Below are 25325 nucleotides of genomic sequence, written 5' to 3'. Positions count from 1 at the left end.
GATAAAGGGGAAAAGCCATAACTCTGCAAATTTGAAAAAGAAGGAAACTTCCTCAATCAGATAAAGAGTATCTAGGGACTTCCCTGGTGGTCCAGTGGGTAAGACTCCACGCTCCCAATGCAGGGGGCCCGGGTTCAACCCCTGGTCAAGGAACTAGATCCTGCACGCATGCCGCAACTAAGAGTTTGCATGCCGCAGCTAAGACCCGGCACAGCCAAGATAGATAGATAGACAGGTAAATAAATAAATAAAAATAAATCTTTTTTTTTTAAAAAAGAGTATGTATGGAAAAAGCTACAGCTAACAACATGCTTAATTGTGAAATATTGAATGCTTTATCCATAAGACCTGGAACAAAACAAAGATGTCCACTCTCCACTTCTATTCATCATTTTACTGTACATTCTAACTAGTGCATTAAAGGCAAATGAAAGAAATAAAAGACATGAGGATCGAAAATGAGGGAATTAAATTGTCTCTAGTTACAAATAACTTGATTGTTTACATATAAAATTCCAAGGAATCTACAAAACTACAAGAACATACTAAGTAAATTTAGCAAGGTTGCAGGATACAAGGTCAATATGCAAAAATAATTTTTTTATACTAGCATCAACCATTCAGAATTTTAAGGTTTTAACCAGGGAAATTAGGCAAGAAAAAGAAAGAAAAGGAAATTGGAAAGTAAGAAGGAAACTCTCGGGCCCTTCCACCCGACCGCCATGAGCACCAAGCAGGTCACTTGCAGGTATTTTATGCGTGGTATGTGTCGGGAAGGAAACCAGTGCCTGTTCTCACATGACTTGGCAAACAGCAAGCCATCTACCATCTGCAAATACTACCAGAAGGGCTGTTGCGCCTACGGAACTTGTTGCAGATACGATCACACGAGGCCCTCTGCTGCAGCTGGTGGGGCCATGGGCACTGTTCCCCACGGGGTGCCCTCCCTCGGTTTCCACAGTCCTCACCCTCCTTCTTACCTCACTGCATCAATCGTGAAAACTAACTTACACGAGCCTGGGAAACGTGAAAAGAGGACATTGGTACTTAGAGACCGAAATCTCTCTGGCATGGCTGAAGAAAAGACTTGCCCAAGTGTGGTGAGTAATCCCGGAGGCTGCAGCGACCTGCAGAACAGCCCGGAGCTGAAGCCGCATTCCTACCTAGAAGCAATCAGCAGTGGTCTCGACAACTTAGAAGCTAGCATCTCCTACAGCAGCGAGCAGCAGCTGTGCCCCTACGCAGCTGCTGGGGAGTGCCGATTTGGGGATGCTTGTGTCTACCTGCATGGGGAAGTTTGTGAAATCTGTAGGTTACAAGTCCTGCACCCCTTCGACCCAGAGCACAGGAAAGCTCACGAGAAGATCTGTATGTCAACATTCGAACACGAGATGGAGAAGGCCTTTGCCTTCCAGGCGAGCCAGGACAAAGTGTGCAGCATCTGCATGGAGGTTATCCTCGAGAAGGCGTCAGCCTCGGAGCGGAGGTTCGGGATCCTTTCCAACTGCAACCACACGTATTGCCTGTCCTGCATCCGGCAGTGGAGGTATGCCAAGCAGTTTGAGAACCCAATCATCAAGTCTTGTCCAGAGTGCCATGTGATATCAGAGTTTGTAATTCCAAGTGTGTATTGGGTAGAAGATCAGAATAAAAAGAACGAGTTGATTGAAGCTTTCAAACAGGGAATGGGAAAAAAAGTTTGTAAATACTTTGAGCAAGGCAAAGGGACCTGCCCGTTTGGAAGCAAATGCCTTTACCGCCATGCTTACCCTGATGGGCGGCTAGCGGAACCAGAGAAGCCTCGGAAACAGCTCAGTTCTGAAGGCACCGTGAGGTTCTTTAATTCAGTGCGGCTCTGGGATTTCATTGAGAACCGAGAGAGCCAGCATGTCCACAACACTGAAGACGTCGACATGACAGAGCTTGGGGACCTCTTCATGCACCTCTCCGGAGTGGAGTCATCAGAACCCTGAAGAGTAGGTGGTCGCCCTGCGTCTTCGGCTCCACCAGCCGAGCCTTCCCCAAGCCAGGGTGTGCAGAGCTTCTTTCACGGCAGCCTGGGGTGGCGTGTCACTTGGATTTGAGTGGGGTTGTATTTAACCTTGGTCTCATCCACTCCATTATTACAGCCATGGGAGGAGTGAGGATATAAAATAACCTTAACACATATATGGAATCGCTGCTTCTCTAGTTGCTATTTATCTTAGTTGCACCTCAAACTCCTCAGGGGGGGCAGCTGACCAGCCAGAGTTTTCATTGATTGATTCAGACCAGCCTGGCTCCCGTCCTCGAGGACCGTGCAGGTGCCCCTAAAAGCAGCAGATTCATTTATCTTACCAAATGATTCCTGTGTGGTGAACCTGCCTAGTATACTGAAATAGTGTGGTCAACACTGGATTTGTATATTGCTTTTCAAAACCACGCTGCACACCTTAGCACAAAACTTGACTTAGGGCTCCGCAGTGTCCCAAATCAGGGGAGAAGTCTTGCTGCGGGACGTTCAGCAGACAGGTATAAACCTTCTTACCTGGGGGTGGGGTGGGGGTGGGGGCTCTTGAAGTAGCAGGAAGCAGAGATACGGCCCCTCTTTTACGGTTTGTGTTAGGGTCACAATCGGAGTAATCTTGCACACATGCCTCCAGGGAAACTCTCACCTGCTGGCTTGTGCCCCGAGGGCTCATGTGTGTTTTTATCTGTAAAACCTGGCTTTGATTTGAAATTTTATAATAACTTAACAGCACCCAACAACAGTTTCTGGTTCTGATCTAGCGGTGGTCCTGAAGAGAACTGAGTTCTGTCATCAGTAGTGATTTTAATTGAACGAACATAACCTTGTGAATCAGAACTCAGTCCAAGCCTAAATTATTTTTATAGACAGCTGTAGACACCAAATGTTTTATTAAAGAAGAAAGTCTACTCTTTACCTGATTTGGAATAAGAAGGGTGACAAAGGCTGAGTTCAATTCCCAGCAGAGGCTCTGGGCCCATTTCCTGTTTCTTGAGTTCTGCTCCCAAAGGCATGAACAAATGGAGTTCAAGCTGTGAGCTCAGGATTTAAAAGGAGGAAACAGCCATTAAACCTACATTTAATTTATTTTATTAAAATAACAAATTGAATAACTGTATTTTGTCAGGCGCAATAAAAACAAAATTAAACCCAAATTATCAAGAAAAAAAAAAAAAAGGAAACTCTCTCTTTTCACAGATCACATGACCTTGTATATAGAAAATCCTAACAAATTCACACCAAAAAATTATTAGAATCAATAAATTAGTTCAGCAAAGTTGTAGGATACAAGTTAAGTATATAAAAATCAATTGTATTTCTGTACACCAGCAATGAACAATCCTAAAATAAGAAAATGATTCCATTTACAGTAACATCAAAAAGAATAAAATACTTAGGAACAAACTTGGCAAAAGAAATGCAAGACTGAAAACTACAGGACATTGTTGAAAGAAACTAACAAAGACCTAAATAAATGGAAAGATATTTCATGTTTCTGGGTTGGAAGACTTAATATTTTTAAGGTGGCAGTGCACCCCCAAGTTTATATACAGATTCATTGTAATCACTCTCAAACCCCAGTAGCCTTTTTTTGCAGAAATTGACAAGCTGATCCTAAAATTCATATGGAAGTGCAAGGGACAAAGAATAGCCAAAACAATCGATTTCTATGTACCAAAATGTTATTTGCAGCATTGTGTGTAATAGGGAAGGATTTTAAGCAACCTAAGTGTTCTTCCATAGGAAAATGGTTACGTAATTACAGTCCCTTGGCAGAGTTGTTTTTAATGAAAAAAGCAAGATACTATTATATATATATTGCATTTTTTTAAGTCTGAGAAAATTTATACCAAACTCTTAATATTGCCTACCTATTATGAAATTTAGCATGAGACAGTTTAAAGGAAGAGCTTTAGCTTTTTAGCTATTTATATTTAATTTTTATAAAATGCAAATACTAGCTTTTGTAATACGTAATTTAAAACATGCCAGGACAAGAATAGACAGATCATTAGAATAAAAAAAGTTCTAGGGAATTCCCTGGCAGTCCAGTGGTTAGGACTCCATGATTTCACTGCCAAGGGCCCACGTTCAATCCCTGGTCAGGGAACTAAGATCCCACAAGCCACGCGGCATGGCCAAAAAAAAAGGAGTTCCAAAATAGACTACATTATATATAAAATTCTAGTATAGAATGGGGTGGTTGGAGGGGGAGTATCACAAATCAGAAGCAAAAGAGGGTTTTTAGTCAGTCAGTGATTTGGGGCAGTTGATTAGCAATTTTTGCAATTTGGGGGAAATAATTTTAAAATGGAAGAAATGGAAGAAAATTCAAAATATTCATCAAACCTCAGGAAGGAGTGTGGTCTTTTAGACTTAAAAGAGGATGGTATCATAAGGGGAAAAGTGGTCAGCTTTTAACAATGTAAACATGTAAATTTTATGTGTGTTTTAAAATTCTGATTACTGGGGGTTTCCCTGGGGGGCCAGTGGTTAAGACTCTGCACTGTCAGTGCAGGCGGCGCGGGTTTGATCCCTGGTCGGGGAACTAGGATCCCACATGCTGCGTGGAGCGACCTTTAAAAAAAATAAAAGTGAAAAAAAAAACTTGATTACCAAAATCAGAAGTCAGATAGCCAATTGCTGGTTGAGGGCGGGAGCAAGATTAGCAACAGATGTATTAGATGTGTGATACTGTGATATATATTTGGTCTTACGTTTCTGTCTTCTAAAACCCTTGTAATCCTAAAGAATAAGAACTATAGGGTCATCTTTTGTTATATTTTGTTTTCGTTCCCAGTTCCTGAAATAGCTTCAGAAAATAATAAAGGTGAAATGGGTATCTTTTGTTACTCATAACAAGCCCCTTTCAACCACACCTGAGTTTATATTAATGCGGTGATTCCTTAAAAGCCCCTAGATAACCACTGGATGGGGGCTGGTTGCTAGGGAATCCAACCATGTGATTAGAGGGCTGGAAATTTCAGCCCCATCCCCTGACCTCCCAGGAGGGGAGAGGGGGTAGAGGTTGAATCAGTTACCAGAGACCAATGGTATAGTCAATCATCCCTACGTAATTAAGCCTTCATAAAAATCCTTGAAGTACACGGTTCAGAGAACTTGGGTTGGTAAACTCCAGGAGGTGCTGGGAGAGTGGCCTGCAGGAGAGGGTATGGAAGCTCTCCTCCCCTTCCCACGTACCTTGCCCTGTGCGTCTCTTCCATTTGGCTGTTGCAGGGTTGATCCTTTTATAATAAACCAGTAATATAGTCAGTAAACTTTTTTTTTTAATTCTGTGAGCCACTCCGATTGATAGTGGCAGAATTGAGTTATACTGTGGGACACCCACTTGGTGTTGCAGAATTGCTTGGCATGGGAAAGACACCCACACATTTGGTGACTAGAAGTGAAGTACTGGGAGTTAGTAGTACAGAAAAACAGAAGAGTTTTTTTTTTTTTTTTTTTTTTTTTTTTTTTTTTTTTTTTTAAAAAGACAGCCATTTAATTTCGTAGCTGTAAAGTTTTAAAAGAAAAACAACACATTCAAAATACAATCATGACCTTGGAAAATATATACTTAACTTTTTTTTTTTTTTTTTTTTTTTTCTTTAAACATCTTTATTAAAGTATAATTGCCTTACAATAGTGTGTTAGCTTCTGCTTTATAACAAAGTGAATCAGTTATACATATACAATAGGTTCCCATTACTCTTCCCTCTTGCATCTCCCTCCCTCCCACCCTCCCCATCCCACCCCTCTAGGTGGTCACAAAGCACCGAGCTGATCTCCCTGTGCTATGCGGCTGCTTCCCACTAGCTATCTATTTTACATTTGGTAGTGTATATATGTCCATGACACTCTCTTACCCTGTCCCATCTCACCCCACCCCCTCCCCATATCCTCAAGTCCATTCTCTAGTAGGTCTGTGTCTTTATTCCCGTCTTTCCACTAGGTTCTTCATGGCCTTTTTTTTTTTTTTCCTTAGATTCCGTATATATGTGTTAGCATACTGTATTTGTTTTTCTCTTTCTGACTTACTTCACTCTGTATGACAGACTCTAACTCCATCCACCTCATTACAAATACCTCCATTTCATTTCTTTTTATGGCTGAGTAATATTCCATTGTATATATGTGCCACATCTTCTTTATCCATTCATCTGTCGATGGACATTTAGGTTGCTTCCAGGTCCTGGCTATTGTAAATAGAGCTGCAATGAACATTGTGGTACATGACACTTTTTGACCTATGGTTTTCTCAGGGTATATACCCAGTAGTGGGATTGCTGGGTCGTATGGTAGTTCTATTTGTAGTTTTTTAAGGAACCTCCATACTGTTCTCCATAGTGGCTGTATCAATTTACATTCCCACCAACAGTGCAAGAGTGTTCCCTTTCCTCCACACCCTCTCCAGCATTTATTGTTTCTAGATTTTTTGATGATGGCCATTCTGACCGGTGTGAGATGATATCTCATTGTAGTTTTGATTTGCATTTCTCTAATGATTAATGATGTTGAGCATTCTTTCATGTGTCTGTAGGCCATCTGTATATCTTCTTTGGAGAAATGTCTATTTAGGTCTTCTGCCCATTTTTGGATTGGGTTGTTCGTTTTTTTGTTATTGAGCTGCATGAGCTGCTTGTAAATCTTGGAGATTAATCCTTTGTCAGTTGCTTCATTTGCAAATATTTTCTCCCATTCTGAGGGCTGTCTTTTGGTCTTGTTTATGGTTTCCTTTGCTGTGCAAAAGCTTTTAAGTTTCATTAGGTCCCATTTGTTTATTTGTGTTCTTATTTCCATTTCTCTGGGAGCTGGGTCAAAAAGAATCTTGCTGTGATGTATGTCATAGAGTGTTCTGCCTATGTTTTCCTCTAAGAGTTTGATAGTGTCTGGCCTTACACTTAGGTCTTTAATCCATTTGGAGTTTATTTTTGTGCATGGTGTCAGGGAGTGTTCTAATTTCATACTTTTACATGTAGCTGTCCAATTTTCCCAGCACCACTTATTGAAGAGGCTGTCTTTTCTCCACTGTATATGCTTGCCTCCTTTATCAAAGATAAGGTGACCATATGTGTGTGTGTTTATCTCTGGGCTTTCTATCCTGTTCCATTGATCTATATTTTTGTTTTTGTGCCAGTACCAAACTGTCTTGATTACTGAAGCTTTGTAGTATAGTCTGAAGTCAGGGAGCCTGATTCCCCCAGCTCCATTTTTCGTTCTCAAGATTGCTTTGGCTATTCGGGGTCTTTTGTGTTTCCATACAAATTGTGAAATTTTTTGTTCTAGTTCTGTGAAAAATGCCAGTGGTAGTTTGATAGGGATTGCATTGAATCTGTAGATTGCTTTGGGTAGTAGAGTCATTTTCACAATGTTGATTCTTCCTATCCAGGAACATGGTATATCTCTCCATCTATTTGTATCGTCTTTAATTTCTTTCATCAGTGTCTTATAATTTTCTGCATACAGGTCTTTTGTCTCCTTAGGTAGGTTTATTCCTAGATATCTTATTCTTTTTGTTGCAATGGTAAACGGGAGTGTTTTCTTAATTTCACTTTCAGATTTTTCGTCATTAGTGTATAGAAATGCAAGCGATTTCTGTGCATTAATTTTGTATCCTGCTACTTTACCAAATTCATTGATTAGCTCTAGGAGTTTTCTGGTAGCATCTTTAGGATTCTCTATGTATAGTATCATGTCATCTGCAAATAGTGACAGCTTTACTTCTTCTTTTCCGATTTGGATTCCTTTTATTTCTTTGTCTTCTCTGATTGCTGTGGCTAACACTTCCAAAACTATGTTGAATAATAGTGGTGAGAGTGGGCAACCTTGTCAACAGAAGAGTTTTTGTTTTAGAAGATGGTAGGCTCAGATCTTTAAAAGAAAAAAAAAAAAAAAAAATCCCCGGACTTCAGTAAACAAAAGGCAGAGAACATGGACAGACTGAGTCTATAGAATTAGTCCACTAGAATGAACGCTCTGTGCGGGCAGGAATTTGCATCTGTTTTGTCCTCTGGTGTATCTCTAGCGCCTAGAACAGAACCTGGTACAGAGAAGGCTTTCAGTAAATAACTGGTAAGTGAGGAAAGCTCAGTGAATTTATGACAAATATTCAACCACGGTAGTATTCAGAGATCTCAAATTAAAACACTGACAGTAATAACACTTCTCCATTCTCAGAATAGCAGAGGTTTTTAAAGGTTACAATTCCCAGTGTTAGCAGAGGTACAGTGAAAAGGGTATAGTATATTGTTGGTAGAAATACGTACAGATAATGCAGGTATGTTAACCAACCTTATTATGGTAATCATTTCACTATATATCAAATTACCATGTTATACACCTTAAATTTACACACTATTATTTGTCAATCATCTCAAAGCTGAGGGGAAAAAAGAAATAGAGACAAAGAAAGGAAATTGGGGGGGGCGCATATTTTTTTAAATCCCATTCATAGAAAATTACTGAGAGGACCGCAGGTAGGGGTGGCAACCAGGAAATAGATTTGCTGAGCGCTTCTCTGTGCCAGGTGCTATGACAATTGCATGTTTTGTTTTGTTTTTTAATTTTATTGAAGTATAGTTGATTTACAGTGTTGTGTTAATTTCTGCTGTACAGCAAAGTGACTCAGTTATACATACATATATTCTGTTATACATATATTCTTTTTCATATTCTTTTTCATTATAGTTTATCACAGGATATTGAATATAGTTCACTGTGCTATACAGTAGGACCTTGTTGTTGCATGTTTTTATTTAATCTTCATAATAATCCTGTGATACAAATAATAATTCCATTTTACAGATAAAGAGACTGAGGCTCAGAGAGAATAAGCCATTTCCATAGAGTCACAGTCTCTGCATGATAATAATCATAGTGAGACCGAATGTATGTGGCAGACACTGCTCTGCGTGTTTCATTTTCCTGTATGTTAATTCACCTGCAGCAGTCCTGTGAGATGTGGGCGTTGCTCTCTGTGCTTTGTAGATGGGAAGCTGTTAACTAACCATATAAAGCTACTTACTATTTTTGTCCAAAAAAATAAAACTAAAATTTGAAATAAATTATTTGGGAAAACTTTTCAGGGAGCTTTAGAAGAAAAACTAAAAACTGCCAGTGTATGGAAGTTGTCTCCTAACCTAAATATTTCTCTTCATCTTTAACTTTCCATTTCCTAGAAATGTACATGCAGTGTGGCACTTAAAATGTGTAAGAACTCTGCTGTACTTAAAATGTGTAAGAATGTGCAAAAATAAAACTATGGAAAAAATTCTGAATGGGACCTGAGAAGGCCATGGATAAGAAGAGCAGCTAATATATGCAGCTGTCTCAGATCATATTATGATAAAGTGTAGGGAGATTGAACTTCACATAAATACAACTGGGTCTGTTTGTTATTTTTGTGAGTTTTTTTCTTTTCTTTTTTTTTTTTTTTTTTTTGTCAGCTGTGGTCCTATGGTGTTGGATGCTTTAATCAAGATTAAGAATGAAGTTGATTCTACCTTGACCTTCCGAAGATCCTGCAGAGAAGGTAAGCATTTCCTTCCCTGTTGTTAGGCTTGGACACTTTTGTTCTGTTTCCCAAAAGAGGCCTGGGCTGGCCAGAACTGATACCAGGGGATACCTGGAGGATGGCTGCAGCGGTCTGCCAGGTGACCTTGCCACAAGTCACACTTCCTTTTCTTGGGCAGAAGTGTTGGAAATTTGAACTGTGGTATAAGTTCTGGTTTCTAAGTTTGCTTCCCTTCAGGAGCTTTCACTTGCATGGTTACTGCTTCTGGCGGTCCCTGTGAGCTGCTGCACCCTTCAAGGACCAGCTCAGATATGCTAGCTGGTCACCGCGGAGCTCGTTCTTTAGGGGGGTAGTGGGGAACTTCTCGCTGGTGCTCGTGCACACTTAACACTTGTCCAACAAGGGGGACATGCGTCCCCGTCCAGCTCCCAGCATTACACGTGCACAGGGCAGGTGGTCAGTAGGAATGTTCTGGATGGAAACAGCGATTCCTACAGTGTGCTGCTGATTCCAGGCAGTGTGCATACCGACGTTCCTTAATAGCTATGTATTGATTTTATGTACTAGAAAAATATAATTACTAATGACAGTGTAACAGTGATAGAAATGATTTTTAAATATGCATTTAAGGTAAAAGGAGTTGATTGAAAGTAAACTCCCAAGTAATCATTCAGATGGTTCTCAGGTGTGGGAAAAATCACACGGGGTGCTATGACGGCTAAGTGATCCTGATGGCTGTGGAACACAGACTGTGCAGACTCCATTCTGTGCACTTTACGTGAGATAGACAGGTGCTGTTACCATTTACACTCAGCGTACGTGTGAAGAAACTGAGGCCCAGGGAAGTTAAGGGACTTCTGAAAGGACACAGAGATGGTGAGTCGGGAGCCAGGACTCAGCCAAAGTTGTCAGATTCCAGAATTGCACTCTCAGGTGATACACTCCCTGGCCGGGCTCGGAAAACCTGGGATAAAACCAAAACAGCTGGGGCCAAGACCAAGGGCTGTGATCGAACTTTCTCCCTAAAATAACCTTCCATAAAAGAAAAAGTCGTTATAGCTATTGGCCCATCGCTCTTTATCTGTGTTCTGCTGTACATCTCAAGCATTTAAAGTCCTACTTCTAAGACATCTGTTTTGATTCAGCTAATCTTACAGGATTGGATTCAATGTAGCAGATGCTAACGGGTATGGTAGTTTGGCTAAATCCTGCTGTTTAGGGAACATTCTGCTGTAATTAAGTACCAGCCTTCCCACATAAGTCCTGACAACACAGGAAATAGACGCTTTTCAGTAAGTTTCCCCATAAAACTCTTTCAGAGCCAAGAGCACAAGGTGTGGCCCATGTGGGCAAAAATTTAAAAATGAGGCAGAATGATATTAATTGCGGCTACTTTTGTTTCCCTTGTAGTTTGTGAAGAGAATTTCCAGGGGAACCTTTTTAAGAGAAGTTTCGTTGGTTTTTTTTATTATTATTATTGTATACCATTTCTTATAAAAGCATACTGCTCTGTTGTATGCCAGGCACACATAAGTGTGCTGATAATATTCGATCTCTTGGGGAACTGTAGGAGTATTTGCTTAAGATGGATATTTGTGTCCTGTTATACCTTTATTAAGATTAACAGGAGAGGGAGAGAAAGTGGTAACCCAGTCCAAGTTTCACAAGTAACCACATTTCTCCGGCCTAACTACCTTCAAAAAACAGCTTCAGAAGAAGTGGTAGCAGGGGCTTAGAGTGCGTAGTCATTTGTAACTCTGAAATACCTAGGACAGTCCATACACAGGAAATGAGTCCAGGCTAAGAAGATTCTCGTTTCAGGGTCCTTGGTCAGCACCTTATTTTGCTGACTTTGGTTTGGTTTCACATTAGCTCATTCTCCTTGAAAAGTCAGTGCTAAGGCAGCTTTTGTGGGTTTCATGTCCCCAGTGTAGGCTTTGTGGAGACAATAGAATGAAAGCTGTCTCTGGACAATCTGTATCCAGGCCTCAACTTGAAGATGACCAAGACAGTGTTGATTTATTTTGGGGTGTTATATCTGTTAAGAGTTTGAGTCCAGGGAATTCCCTGGCAGTCCAGTGGTTAGGACTCTGCGCTTTCACTGCCGCGGGCCTGGATTCAATCCCTGGTCAGGGAACTAAGATCCCACTAGCCTTGTGGTGTGGCCAAATAAAAAAAAAAGTTTAAAAAAAATAGAGTTTGAGTTCAAATAACAGTGACTTAAAAAAAGAAAACAAAGGCTGGTTTTTCTCTCAAAATATATGAAGCAAAGAGCTAGGACTGGCGTGGGCCCTCCGCGATGCCAGCAGCACCCCAGGCTCCTCTGTGCTCCAGTGCCATCCTGAGCAGATAGCTTCCAACCTCAGGGTTGCCTCCTGGTTTCACAACGTGGTTTTTGGAACTACAGCCATTAGATCTACGTTCTAAGAAGCATGGGAAGGAGAAAAGGCAGCGGGCACCTCTGCACAGGTGTATTCCATGTCAGTGCTGCTCCTGCTGGTAGAGCAAGGACAGTCCGGAAGGGAGGATTGCAGCTGGACTGCCCGCAGCTGGGTAGGGGAGTGTTAACTGTGCTGTGTCTCAGGCATCTGCGGCTCCTGTGCCATGAACATCAATGGAGGCAACACTCTCGCTTGTACCCGAAGGATTGACACCAACCTCAACAAAGTTTCAAAAATCTACCCTCTTCCACATATGTATGTGATAAAGGATCTTGTTCCTGTGAGTTCCTGCCCGTGTGTGTGTGTCTCTCTCCCCACCTCCCCAGCACCTCCCGCCTGCTTTTTTTTTTTTTTTAAGGGGGGCAGGAGGTATGTGTGTTGTGCTATAGTTCTTCAGGGCAGGCTTTTTTTCCTGTCTTGAGTTTAGTTAAGGAATTTGAATGGCAGAAGGTAAATGGCCTAGATCATCCAGCAGCTCATTTGGTGAGGATTGTTTGGGAATAACAGGGCACAGAATTTTAGACTTGGAACAGTTTCAGAAATGAAGAATTTGGCCATAACAACAAAGAATTCATGTGGCAAATATCAGTTGGGAATGCAGCCGTTCTTATGTGTTTTAATTTCTACCTCCCTATATTTGGCCACCTTCCCTTTCCCTGACTGGGTGTTTTCAAGGGCATCTGGGGAGAAAGGACTGTGGGATTGGAAAGTTTCCCAAGTGGGTGAAGGAGAAATTCCCTAACCACGCTTACATGTGACCATTTCTCCTTTCGTGATCTTTGCACGTATCCATGCCAAAGAAAGAGAGTCTGACTACTGCCTGTCACAGGGCAGAAAAGAGGGCAGTGTCCCAAAAATGGGATAAGGAGGAAAGCTAAGGAGTGGTGGTGGAATCTGACCCATTTCTTCTTCTTCCTCTTAACCTCAGGATTTGAGCAACTTCTATGCCCAGTACAAGTCCATTGAGCCTTATTTAAAGAAGAAGGATGAATCCCAGGAAGGCAAGGAGCAGTATCTGCAGTCCATAGAAGATCGTGAGAAACTGGTCATTAGTCCCTGTTCATTGTCTTGACTTGAGGAATTTTGTTGCAAAGATGTTTGCCAGGAAGTGGGGCTTAGGGGCAGAGGGGATGGGGGGGGCACAGCATGAGATGATGCAGACCATTCAGCGTCTTCTGGAAAGGAACTTCAGAACCATCTGTCCAAGGGTTGGACACCCATCCTATCGGGGCCAGGTGGGTAGTGAGAACCTATGAAGGGCCCAGAGAGGACCAAGGCCCTGGAGTGCTCTGCCTAGAGGGGCTCACTGCTGCCATGTTGCCGGATATTTGTCTTTTTCAAAAGAAACCAGTATGTAGATCGCCAGGTCTTGAAAAGTTGACAGCTAAATCAGAGTTACTCTTTAACCCTGTGGGCAAATAAAACACATGCCGGCTGTTTGCAGTCCTGCTGCCACCACCCTGTTTGCAGATGGGAGTGAGAGAAGCGATAGCAAAACTGGAACTAGAACTTTGTGCTTTCCTGACACCACACGTCTAGTGACGCGGTGTGGGCTTGTGACAGGCCCACTCACTCTTGGAGTTGCTACCCTGGGTACAGGCTATGAAGTCTCTGAAAGTGAAGGGGTTATTAGCAAGCTTGTAGTCTCTTTCTCGTGTACACTTCTACCTCCTCTAAGAAGGAGGCACGCACACTCACTCCCTGCACACTTGGTGTTCTTTGGAGAGGAAGAAGTGGGAAGGGGACCAGATGGAGATAGGTCCCAACATCATGCCTGCACGAGGGAAGGACTCGTGCTGTCTCGGTCACCACTTCATTCGTTTACATGACAGTCCGTGAGCAGACTGAGCGCACCTCAAGGGCAGGGGCTGTGTCTTATACCCCTTTCTGGATCCCAGGATCCTGGCATGTGCTATCTTATCAACAAATATGAGTTGTGTGAATGAATAAATGAATTCTGCCTTTTAGGTCTGGGGGAACATTTAGCCCCTCTCCTCTTCCCCATAAAATATTAAGAAAGGAAGGTCCTGGTAAGAACGCCTAGCTCTGTCGTCATCGAGATGTTGAGGGTCAGCATGGTGATGTTGTAATTCAGAGCAAGCAGAGCTGCCTTCTCTTCCAAGAGTTTCTTGTTCTCAGGACATAGCTCTGCCCCAGTTTCTAACTCCAGGGAGTCTGACGCATCCCAGGGTCCAGGTTGGAACTGGCCACCCTGGCCCAGCTTTCCTCAGGTAGGAAAGCTTGTAGCTTATAAACATCTCCTTGATGTACTGTTTTTAGGGATTGGAGGGTTCCCCTGAGCATGTTTTCTAGGTAGTCAAAATTCACTCATTTAAATACCAAACATTTGCTTATTTAGCATTTTTCACTTCTTCCAATTAATATTGCTGAACCTAACTTTTTTTCGTGATTTTAAAAGCCATAATGCTCACTATAGGTAATTGGAAAAGAGAACTAATTTTCAAATAATCTATAATTCCACCACCCAAAGGTAATCTCTATCGACAACTACCCTTTTATAAGTAAAGAATATGACTATCGTGAAGGCTCTTAATCCTGTGACCTTATGCTTTCTAGACAGTGGGGCCAGTTTACACTCTCACCAGCTGCCTGAACAGAACATAATTTTTGTTGAAGACTCGTGGTTACAGTCATGACCATCAACTCTGTGTCATCTGTTTTCAGCTGTCACTTCAGATGTCAGCGTGCCCTCCTGTTTTGCCACTTTTAATCAGTTTCTGTTGTTCCCCAAATCAGAAAGTCCAGTTAGAACTGGTTGGGCATGTTGAGTCAGTGTGGCAGTGTTAGAGGAGGGATTCCAGAGTCAGGCCGCCTGGGGGCCCATCCCAGCTCTGCTGTTTGCAGCTGTGTGACCCTCGGCAAGTGACCTAACTTGTCTGAGCCTCAGTTCCTTACCTGTAAAATGGGAATCTAATAGCACTCACCCCAGGATTATTGTGACAATCAAATGAGGTAGTCAGTAAGGCACATGGTACTCAGTGCTGGTTGGCTGTTTAGGATGATGTTGATCTTCCTATCGAAAACTTGAGGTGTCTGCTGAGCCAGGGCAGAGACTGGTGTAGACGCTAGATGCCTCAGCACTCAGGGCCTTTTTAATTGCTGCTAGACTGCATGCAAGGTGGTAAGTTCTTCCCATGTTTTTGTTTTTGTTTTTTTTTAAGATAAGTGAGGGGTTATTTATTAAAGGATGAGTACACTGTACTTGGACTTAAGAACTCTGGGCTCTAATCCAGCAAATGTCTAAATTTCAATTCCAAGATCTTTTTTATGAATCTCATAAATCTCTGCAAACCACTCCTAGGATTTTGCCAAGAAAACTCACGTGCGAATAGGCACTTTGTTCGTGCACTGACCCCAGACCTCACATTTAATCAGCTCAGGACACGACCATCTCTTCCATGGTGGACTCCTGATTGCCCTTTCTCCCCACACAGGACGGGCTCTATGAGTGCATTCTCTGCGCCTGCTGCAGCACCAGCTGCCCGAGCTACTGGTGGAATGGAGACAAGTACTTGGGACCTGCGGTTCTTATGCAGGTAAGGTGCTCCTTCATTACTGTAAGAGAAATGGAAACCAGATGTTCTGAGGGGCGATGGCTTCCTTCTTTGGCATCCATTACAAATGGTATTTGGTTGCATCACCTTCACTTGGCTTTCAGTAAATCTGGGGCTTCATCTGCAAAATGCCTTCATTTAGTGTGGTGAGGGTCACGCCAAGGGACGGTGGCTGCGGGTTGGCACACCATGCCTTGCAGATGTTTCAGATGTTTCCCTGTGCTGCTGGCTCTTCCCTGCCCACTTGCCCGCTTTCCCCGGACTGCGTCCGTCAGAAGGCTCCCCATCTCCCTCTCACGGGATTTTTAACATGGAAGCAGGGGAGAGAGAAATTTCGTTGAGGAGCAGTTACCCAGCTGCAAGGTTGGAAATTGTTTCCAGGCTAGTGAAGGCCTGCAGTACTAGGCTTAGGGGTTGCTTGGAAAAAAAGTAGTATTGTTTTTCATTGTCTTTCACTATATGTGTAGTTGACTGCAGACAGAGTCACTGTCATTGTTCCCAGAAAGCTCATACTTTTTAGATTTGTGGTCAGTGCTTTTCATAGACTCTGAAGCAACTCAAAAAAAAAAACAACTTCTTGTTTCTCATTTTCCCACAAAAAGAGAAGTTCTGTGGTTGTGTGACCAGTTAGCACCTGTACTGATTGATTCCTGGCCAAATTAAAGATTGAGTAATGAGGTACATTTGTAGCTGGCGCTTGTACCAGTGATCTGAGTTGTTGGGAAATGTAAAAGTGGTGTCGGTAACACTGCTGGAGCCAGCCCGGTGATCAGGAGCTTAATCAGCTTTCAGCTGGCTGATCTCAGGCTTCTGCGACGGATACGCTAATCAAAAGAATCAATAAGTAGAACAGATATTCTCTCTGTGCAGGTCTGTTATCAGTTCACTCAAAGGCAGTGGGTAGGTGCTCTGAAGGCAGTGAAAGAGAGTCAAGGATACCGCCCGTGCCTTCACTCATTCATGATCTAGGGAGGAAGCTAATGAGCAACATGAAATCAGTAGAAGACCATGCCTGATGGTATATAATTAAGCGACCAGGTGCATGTGGTTCAAAAGTTGGTGGGGCTCATTAGTCAAGGTGATCAAGAGATGTTACAAAAGAGTTGGGAGCCTTTCCTTGAAAGATGGCAAGAAGTAAAAGTGTGGAGATGGCCTCCAAGCTGAGAATTCCTGTTCCTCTGCGCTCCTGGAGCTTTGAGTTGACCCAGAGCGCTGCTCTGGCCAGTTAAGGTGACAGCTCAGCCCACCAGTCCCCGGTTCCCCCAGGCCTATCGCTGGATGATCGACTCCAGAGACGACTTCACAGAGGAGCGCCTGGCCAAGCTGCAGGACCCGTTCTCTCTGTACCGCTGCCACACCATCATGAACTGCACGAATACCTGTCCCAAGGTACGCGGGCTGCGGCGCCCCGCGCGGCCCAGCGCTGCCGTGTGCTCGTGAGGAGGCAGCGGGCGGGGAGCAGAGAGCTCTCTCCCCTCCGTGTGAGCCTGCGGGTGTTGGCGCTTCGTTGCGGGGCACAGGCTCACTCAGGCCCCCTTGAGAAGGGTTTCCAAGTCGGGTTCACACGGGCCTGGTGGGAGTCAAGGATGCCACGAGGACCCATGAACAGGAACCTGGGTTTGCCCTGACTTTGTGGGAAGCACGGGGGGAAAGCCGTCTGGGCACAGGCAGCTGTGAGGGCTACATTCCCTCTCGGGCCCCAAGGTCTCTGTGTGGCAACATGGCTGCCGGTCCGCTCGGCTCCCTGGCAGCCAGCCTGTGCTTTCTCCTCTGCGTGTCTTTCCTCAGTCTCGGAGCTCCTGCTTGCTTAGCTTTCACTCCCTCTTCCTGTTCATACTTCCTGCTTCCTGTTCATACTCGCCCTGCCTGCGGCTTCAGCATCTGCCTGGCTTCTCTCCGCATTTCTCAGCTCACATTCCTCGGAGGGAGTCTCCTTGGCCCAGCTTAGCTTTCCACGGCGCAGCCCACGTCAGAGCTGGCCGGCCAGATACCGTCAGGTGCCAGCCCTGGTCCCGTCAGTGGGCGGGGAGCGGCCAGGGCTGCCCTTCGAGCAGAGACCGTGGGCAGAGCAATTTCATTTTAAAGGTGCAGTGAGTAAGCAGGCAGCGAGATGGAAAACTCTAGCACGACCAGTTAGCAGCTTAAAAAAGAAAGAAAGAAAGAAAAGGCAGCACATCTTAACAAACATGAAATCCAGACTGGGTAATTCCACAGTGTTTCAAGGGCCCCCCCTTCCCCTGCCAGAGTGCTTCTCATGTGACATCGGCATTGGGGTGGGCCACGGGGCCTGGTGGGGTCCCGAACAGTGCGGGAGAGCTCAGGCTCCGCATCCTGCTGCCTGCATTTCTACCCAGCTCTGCTCAGCGAGCCTTGTGGCTTCTGAGGCCAGTCATGCCACTGAAGTGCTTAGGACAGTGCCTGGCGCATAGTAAGCACTTAATGGGACCTTCTGTTATTTAGCAAAACAAACGGGTTCTGGGCCCGTTTGAGCTGGTCAGTCAGAAGACAGCCTCTCCAAGGCTGGGGCCTGGCTTGTGTATTTCTTCAAAAGCTCCGCAGAGGATCCTGCGGTGCACTCCTAGGCGTGAATGTTTGCATCGCAGAGGACAGCAGACAGACCAGACAACCAAGGACAGACTTCTCTGTCCTGCCCTCCCCTTCAGTAAAGCAGGGATGGACACTGGGGCTGTGAAGCTAGACATAGGCCCAGATTGTTTGAACTAGAAGGGACCTCAAAAATCGTCAAGTGCAGCCCCTTTTACAGGTGGGGAAGCTGAGCCCATGAGCGGGAGTTGGGGGTGGGGGCATCTTGCCAAGGTCACTCTCAGGTTGGGGGCAGGGCAGGCCTAGAAGCAGGCCACCCGCCTCCCAGTGCCTCCTTCCCGCGCTGGGACTGGGTACAGTCTGGTTGCTGACTCTAAATTCCTTTTGATGGGGCAGGTACGTACACGGCTCAGCGTTCAAAAGGAAATACTGTGGAGGGCCTTCCTCCTGCCCCAGCCCCAGCCCCCTCCCTGGTGGTGTTATCAGCTTCCTGTGTGTCCTTCCAGGGATAGTTTGTGCTACACGCAAATGTTCCACGTGTCCTTTGTCACAGTGTCTGCCTTTTCTCACTTAACACATTTCGGGGTTCCTTCCATATCAGTGTTTTAAAGAGTGTCTTCTCTTTCCCTTTCTGTCTCTGAAGATCTTTTTTCTTTTTCTTTCTTTCCACACTTTAATTTCAGAGTTAAAGTTGTCCTTCTAAAATGAGGGGACCCAGGACTTCCCTGGCGGTCCAGTGGTTAAGACTCCACGCTTCCACTGCAGGGGGGCACGGGAACTAAGATTCCACATGCCGCTCAGCGCAGAGCCACATAAAATAAATAAGTTAATTAAATTGAACGAGGGGACCCTTCACTAGCCTCAGATGAGTACTTGTCTAATTTTACCAAATATTTGGTGATCTCACTTCCTGCTTCTACAAGACTGGCCCCCACTGGGTTTAATTGCCATACCTCGTGCAGGACAGATGTACAGCTGTGAGGCCAGCTGCAGCTAATCCAGTGTTGTGGGCCACTTAACCAGTGGTGCTTAGGAAGGTTAACAGAGGCTTCTTTATCCCACATACCTTTGAGGGCTTGCAGATGCAGATTTCTGGTGATGATGATTGAATGATAATGGTAATGATGTAAAACCTTCAGAGATAACTGGCTGATTTTGACACTGTAGTCGTAGAAGAGATGACTCTTCCCTGGGCTCGTTGACCTGCCACAGTGAGCCTCAGCAGCAGGAATTCAGTGAGACAGGGCTCCTGCCAGAGAGAGCTGGCCGTTTTCAAACGTCTAAGAGTGGAAACAGAAGAGAGCTCTTAGCCCAAACCCCTGGGTATTAAAGGACTTGATTTGTAATCACCGTGCTTTGACCAGCTAGGTCAGGAGGTCCTGGGTCGCCCAAGGTCGTGGGGTTCTTCCATTCAGTTTCACTTACCATTTGGTATTGATTCTCTTCTCTTTTTTCAAGGGGCTGAATCCAGGGAAAGCTATTGCTGAAATCAAGAAAATGATGGCAACCTATAAGGAAAAGAAAGTTTCAGCTTAAGTGTTCCCATGCTAAACATGACTGTAACCAGCTCAGCTGAATGTAATTTGTATCTAATCTGAGTTCCTTCAAAGGTCTCGATTTCCCACAAATACAGCATGTATAATAAAAATTTTAATAAATAAATAAATGTTATTCTACTTTATTAACAAAAAAGCAAGCCTGTTCCTTGTACTTGCTGCAGTGGGATGTGAAGGTGCCAGAAGGAGGAGTCCTTGTCCTTGAAGAGGGGGCCAGGGCTCCAGAACTGAGCCACCATTGGGGGTGGCTACGATGGGGACAAGCATAGAATTGGTGTCACGCAGGACCTGGGGCTTGTTCCCAGCTTTGCCATTCACCAGCTGGACGACACTGGGCAAGTCCCTTCTCTTTGCTACTCCATTTGCCCATCTGTAAAATGGGATTCCTAGCTGTGCCACCCTCAGCCACCTGGCGTGAGGACGCCTGCACTTCTGGGTGCTCGGTAAACAGCGGCTCGTCATTATATACGGCATCCCAGTTTCTACAGCTTTCACTATTAGAATTACTTCAAACCAAATCTTGGTAAGTCTTTTTCTGTCTCATTGAGGCCAGGTTACAGATAACTTCCAGCACAGCTATAAACTCCAGTTAGTTCCACAAATGACCTCCAGAGACCTTGCACGGGAAGCATGAATTCCCACCACTGCTGCCTTGGCTCTGACGCTTACTACAAAAGCGGTAACACTGAAAAAGCAAACAGTGTAAAAGTTTGTCAAGTTAAAAATGGAAACCCCTCAAACTCCCCAAGTTTCACATCCCCTGTTGACAGTTCACACATTTCCTCCAGACCTTTATGTCATTACAATGCGCAGCATATGTAAAGTTTTTTTTTCCCTTCAAAAATAAGGTACAAAATATTGATATTAGCAACTTTCTATTTTGTCTTTTTTTTTTCACTGTGGTAAAATACACACAAAATTTACCACCGCAGCCATTTTTCAATGGAGAATTCAGTGGTATTAAGTACATTCACGTTATCATACAACCCTCACTCCAGTCTATCTCCAGAGCTTTTTTCATCTTGCAAAACTCAAATTCTGCCCAGTAAACACTAACTCCCCATTTCTTCTCCTCTAGCCTCTAGCCACCATACTTCTACTTTCTATTTCTGTGACTTTGACTACTCTATCTCATATAAGTGGAATTATATGGTATTTGTCTTTTTTGTAACACCTTTCACTTAGCATAAAGTTCTCAAGGTTCATCCCTGTTGCAGCACGTGTCAGAATTCCCTTCCTTTTTAAGGCTGAATAATATTCCATTGTATGTACGTGTCATATTTTGTTTATCCATTGATCCATTAATGGACATTTCGGTTGCTTCCATGTTTTAGCTGTTGTGAATAACAGCAGCTTTCTACTTTTACCCCACGATATACAAGGGCCTCTGGTGCTACTAAAGATCTACCTGTGTGTGTGTGAAATTTATTTTCAACCTTAGCTTTTTTAACCACTGGTTTCTTGCTCTGTGGCGTAGATGCACCATTACTTATTTACCCATTTCCCCTGTTAACGCACATTCGGGTGGACCCTATTTTCACTCTTAGGAATACTCCAAGGCTGTTTTTAAGTTGTAGCATTGAGATCATCCTGGAAACAGGCTTCTTGTATCAGGAGGCTAAGAAAAACATCTGACTCACCAAGAATGAATCTTAATGAGCATTTCTGGCTTGAAAAGGGGATGGTTCAAAAGCACTAGTGTCTGGCATTGTGAGAGGTGAGGTGCTGGGGGTAAAGATGAACAAGATTTGTCCCCTCCCACCTAGGAGCCAAGTTCACCAAAAAAAAAAGGAACCAACATTAAATTATTAGAAATTTAGAGAACACAGTCTTTGCTCTTATGTTAGCATCTCAAAATTCTCGGCCACCTCAGTAAGACCACACAGTACACAGTCCTCAGATGTTAAAGCTCCAGATTCGGAAGTGAGAACTGAAAAACCCTCCGGGAGCCCTCCATACCCGGGCTGGGAGGGCAGTAGGGCGAAATCTGCCTTCCAGGTCTGTTCACACCTAATTGGTTTCAGACAGCCCTGCGCGGAAGGTCGCATTCCTTGGATTCATGGGTAATTTGACTTTGCTTCTAATCACTAGACCTGTAGGGAGAAAGATGGGTTTTTTTCTCATGACTAATTTAATGGCTTGTAAAGATGAGTTCTGCACCAGCCAGCTTCTGAGGAGAGGCTGGGGAGTTGCCACTTCAAATCAGCTTCATCAGACGTCAAGTTTGCAACTGTAGGTCACTCACCCCATTTAAACTCGAGCTAAATTAGAATATGTTATCAACTGATAGTTTAGCTTACTGCTTATTTAATCTTTCACTGGATTGCAGGCAAATGTTCTATTTCAAGTCACAAAGACTTTCCTAATGAAACTTCAGGCTTGAGCAGAGAAAGACAGTGTTTTGTCCTTTATGCTACTTCTGTTCTCTGATAGTGTCCAGACAATGTGCTTTCACTCACAAAAATCATCCTGTGGAATGCTTCAAGTTTCTCTAGGGCTGAAGCCAGCCATCCCTTCTTACCCGGTGTTTGTGCAAGTTGTTGAACCTCTGAGCCTCTATTTTCGCATCTGTAAAATGGGAAGAGCATTTACCTCTCAGAATTGTGGGTAAAGTCTACATAAGAATAAATGTGAGTTCTCACCAAAAAGAAAAAAAAAAAGTAAATATGTGAGGTGTGGATGTCTTAATTGATGAGGAAAAAATCCCTTCACAATGTATATAGATATATCAAATCATCACATCACACACTTTTTTTTTTTTTTTTTTTGGCTGCATTGGGTCTTCATAGCTGTGTGCGGGCTTTCTTTAGTTGCAGCGAGTGGGGGCTTCTCATTGCGGTGGCTTCTCTTGTTGTGGAGCATGGGCTGTAGGCGTGCGGGCTTCAGTAGTTGTGGCTCGCCGGCTCTAGAGCGCAGGCTCAGTAGTTGTGGCGCACGGGCTTAGTTGCTCCTTGGTATGTGGGATCTTCCCGGACCAGGGCTCGAACCCGTGTCCCCTGTATTGGCAGGTGGATTCTTAACCACTTCGCCACCAGGGAAGTCCACATCATACCCTTTAAATATCTTACGATGTTGTCAATTATACTTAAGCTGAAAAAAAAAAACTTTAAAAATAAATTCTTAACATATATGAGTTTAAAAAATAATAATAATAAATGTGAAAAGCATCTAGCTTGCAGTTGAGCAAATGCTCCATAAACTCAATTTAACTGATTTGTCTCAAATACCTACTGTGTGGAAGGCTGAATCCTACTACAAAGGTGATTAATTCCCTGGGAATTCACTGGCGGTCCAGTGGTTAAGACTCCATGCTTTCACTGCTGAGGGCCCGGGTTCACTCGCTGGTCAGGGAACTAAGATCCCACAAGCCACGCAGCACAGCCAGGAAAAAAGAAAAAAGGTGATTAATTCCCAGCTCTCTGGACTTGAAAACTGGTGTATTTCCAACACAGCTGGCCAGAGTTAGAGACCTCCTGTTCAGAGGATGGATTATCTGTGCAAGACTAAAAATGCTCATTTCTCGTCTCCCACATCACACTGACTGCTGGGTGCCAGAGGGTGTGCCGCTGACTCCCAACACTCAAATTCTCTTCCAGCCTCCTCCTTGCCCAGGAAACTATATACAACACAGACTGCTGAAACTGCACCTTATGTGTCTAGACAGCCATAATCTTGTCATGGGGTTTGTCACTAGGTGAGAAAATCCCTTTTGTTGCAAAAATCTAGTGAAACTAGAGAAGCTGAGAAGTTTGGCAATGCTCTAGAATAAACCAGTACAAATTAGTGAATTCTCCAGCTTTTTGCCACTCGGACTGTTACCCGAAAACTGGGTTTACCTCTTGGTAGGTGTCGAGGCAAAAGACACAACCAAGCCAAAGATCAGGAGAGGGAAGGATTTATTCTTTGCAGCAAGTAAGGAGAACACTGGGATCTCTCCCAAAGCAGTGTCTCCCCAACAGCAAAACTGGGGAAGTTTTAAGCTAAGGGTACATACCTATTCATGAAGGGGCTTGGGCGGTCGACAGAGTCCAAGCTTTAGTTGATTGAAGTCACGAGGGTCAGAAAAGGTCAACATCATCATCCCTCAGGTTCCAGTTGATCTGGTGGTTGAGCATTTCAGGCTAATCTTCACCACTGAAACAGAACTGGGAGTCTTTACAACTGATATCTTTGCTATTGTTACTTCTCTTGCCTGATAACAGTCGTCTATTCTTTTGTTCCCTTAAGATCATTAATTACAGAGACCTGTTCTAGGGCAAGCATTGTGGCCAGGCTTAGATCACAAAAGACGGCTTCTCTTATGTCAAGAGAGCCGTGCCTGGTTTTCTTTCTCCGGGTTCTCCCTACCCTACCTGGTTGCAGGACCAGGCATATTATGTCCTTCCTGTGGGCCCCCAAGGGAGCAACAGCCCCAGAAGGGAATCTCCTCCATGGGTCCTAGCCCACAGATGACTGCAGCCCAGCCCGCAGACCGCCCAGATGACCACAGGGAGAGCCGCTTCCCCAAAGGTAACCCTGGGCAGAGGCGAGGCCTCCCACATCCTCTGTGGTTTGGAAGGAAGCTTCCTCTGGTCTCCTGCCCCATGAAGACCATGGACCAAGCGGCAGGTGCGGCTCCTTCCCAGATGGCTCAGAGGATGGAGTCTCTTAAATGCCAAGTAGCAATATGAAGAATGAGGGACCAATCTTGCGACGCAGTCCCCAAGCCCCCTGCTTTTATAAAGCTTCTAGCCCAGCACCAGGATCTCAAGAAAGCAACTGGCCTCTGCCAAGTTCCTGCTACCCCATTTCATCTTTCCAGCAGCTTTCATTTCACAGATGAAGAGAGAGGCTCAGAGAGGGAAAGTGACTTTTTAAAGCTCACACAGCTAGACAGCAACTGATGCACATCCAAACCCAGGTCTCTCTGGTGCCAGAGCCCAGCCCCTTGCCACTGTACCACACTGCCTCTTGGCAAGGCCATCTGAGCAAGTCATTTATACAAACCTAGCCATCCTGCCTGCCATGGAAATCAGGGTTCCCCTGGTTAAGCGGTCCGCCAGACATCCAGCTAAGCCCTGGGGGAGGAAACAGGGGCTCTGAGAAGTTCAGTAGGCTACCCTCACTGAGGCATCAGCAGAAGAAACAGGTCTTCTCAGCTGAACTGAGTGAAGCCAGCCCCATTCCCCCAGGTGGTCAACCTGCTCCACCAGCAGCCTGCCCCAGCTGAGCGAATGGCTCCACCACCCGCTACCTTCTCAGACCAAAACCCAGGGGGGAGAGGCATCTTTGATTCCATTCCTATACCTCCACCTCCCATGCATCAGCAAGTCCTGCCGATATGCACCCCTTTATCAAGTGTATGTATTGAGTTCTTGGTATGGATCAGATGCTGTCAAGGCCTTCCCTGCTTCCCCTCTGGAGTCTCTCCCCCACCATTACTCTCCATCACAGCTCTGTCTCCTTCCAGCCCTTTCCACCACAGGTTACTTTGGAGTTTTCCTCTGCTGGCCTTTGGCTGCTCCCCATGTCTGTTTGTTCACCCTCCCGTTCCTAGCTCCTAGAACAGTGCCCGGCACTGCAGAAATTCATACTGGATACATCATGATGTCTCAAGCCCAGTCCTACCCTTGGCCCTAATGTGATCCTTCCCTGGTTTGCCCCAGAGCCTGGGGTCTCTGATCCTTTGGAGATCCTTAGTCCAGAAGC

The 25325-nt window shown here is 44.5% G+C and overlaps 2 protein-coding genes across 2 annotated transcripts in view; both read left to right on the top strand.

Moving 5' to 3' along the window:
* Nucleotides 1–19766, top strand: part of SDHB (succinate dehydrogenase complex iron sulfur subunit B) — a 39860-nt gene extending 20094 nt beyond the window's left edge. The window contains exons 3-8 of the mRNA XM_036852309.1: nt 9454–9539; nt 12106–12242; nt 12891–13007; nt 15418–15519; nt 16804–16926; nt 19540–19766. Of these exons, the coding sequence (XP_036708204.1) occupies nt 9454–9539; nt 12106–12242; nt 12891–13007; nt 15418–15519; nt 16804–16926; nt 19540–19617 (643 nt within the window). The 3' untranslated portion in view covers nt 19618–19766. The remainder of the gene's footprint in view (nt 1–9453; nt 9540–12105; nt 12243–12890; nt 13008–15417; nt 15520–16803; nt 16927–19539) is intronic.
* Nucleotides 293–2166, top strand: LOC118895376 (probable E3 ubiquitin-protein ligase makorin-2). The gene has a single exon (XM_036852297.1). The coding sequence runs from the start codon at nt 723–725 to the stop codon at nt 1971–1973; it is 1251 nt and encodes a 416-aa protein (XP_036708192.1). The 5' UTR covers nt 293–722; the 3' UTR covers nt 1974–2166.
* Nucleotides 19767–25325: the final 5559 nt, after the last annotated feature.

Source organism: Balaenoptera musculus, chromosome 1 (genome assembly GCF_009873245.2).
Source record: "Balaenoptera musculus isolate JJ_BM4_2016_0621 chromosome 1, mBalMus1.pri.v3, whole genome shotgun sequence".
Lineage (NCBI taxonomy): Eukaryota > Metazoa > Chordata > Mammalia > Artiodactyla > Balaenopteridae > Balaenoptera > Balaenoptera musculus.
This window is presented reverse-complemented; position numbering and strand designations above follow the sequence as displayed.

Excerpts from the sequence above, each read along its gene's own strand:
- LOC118895376 (XM_036852297.1), top strand. The coding sequence starts at position 723 with ATGAGCACCAAGCAGGTCACTTGCAGGTATTTTATGCGTGGTATGTGT.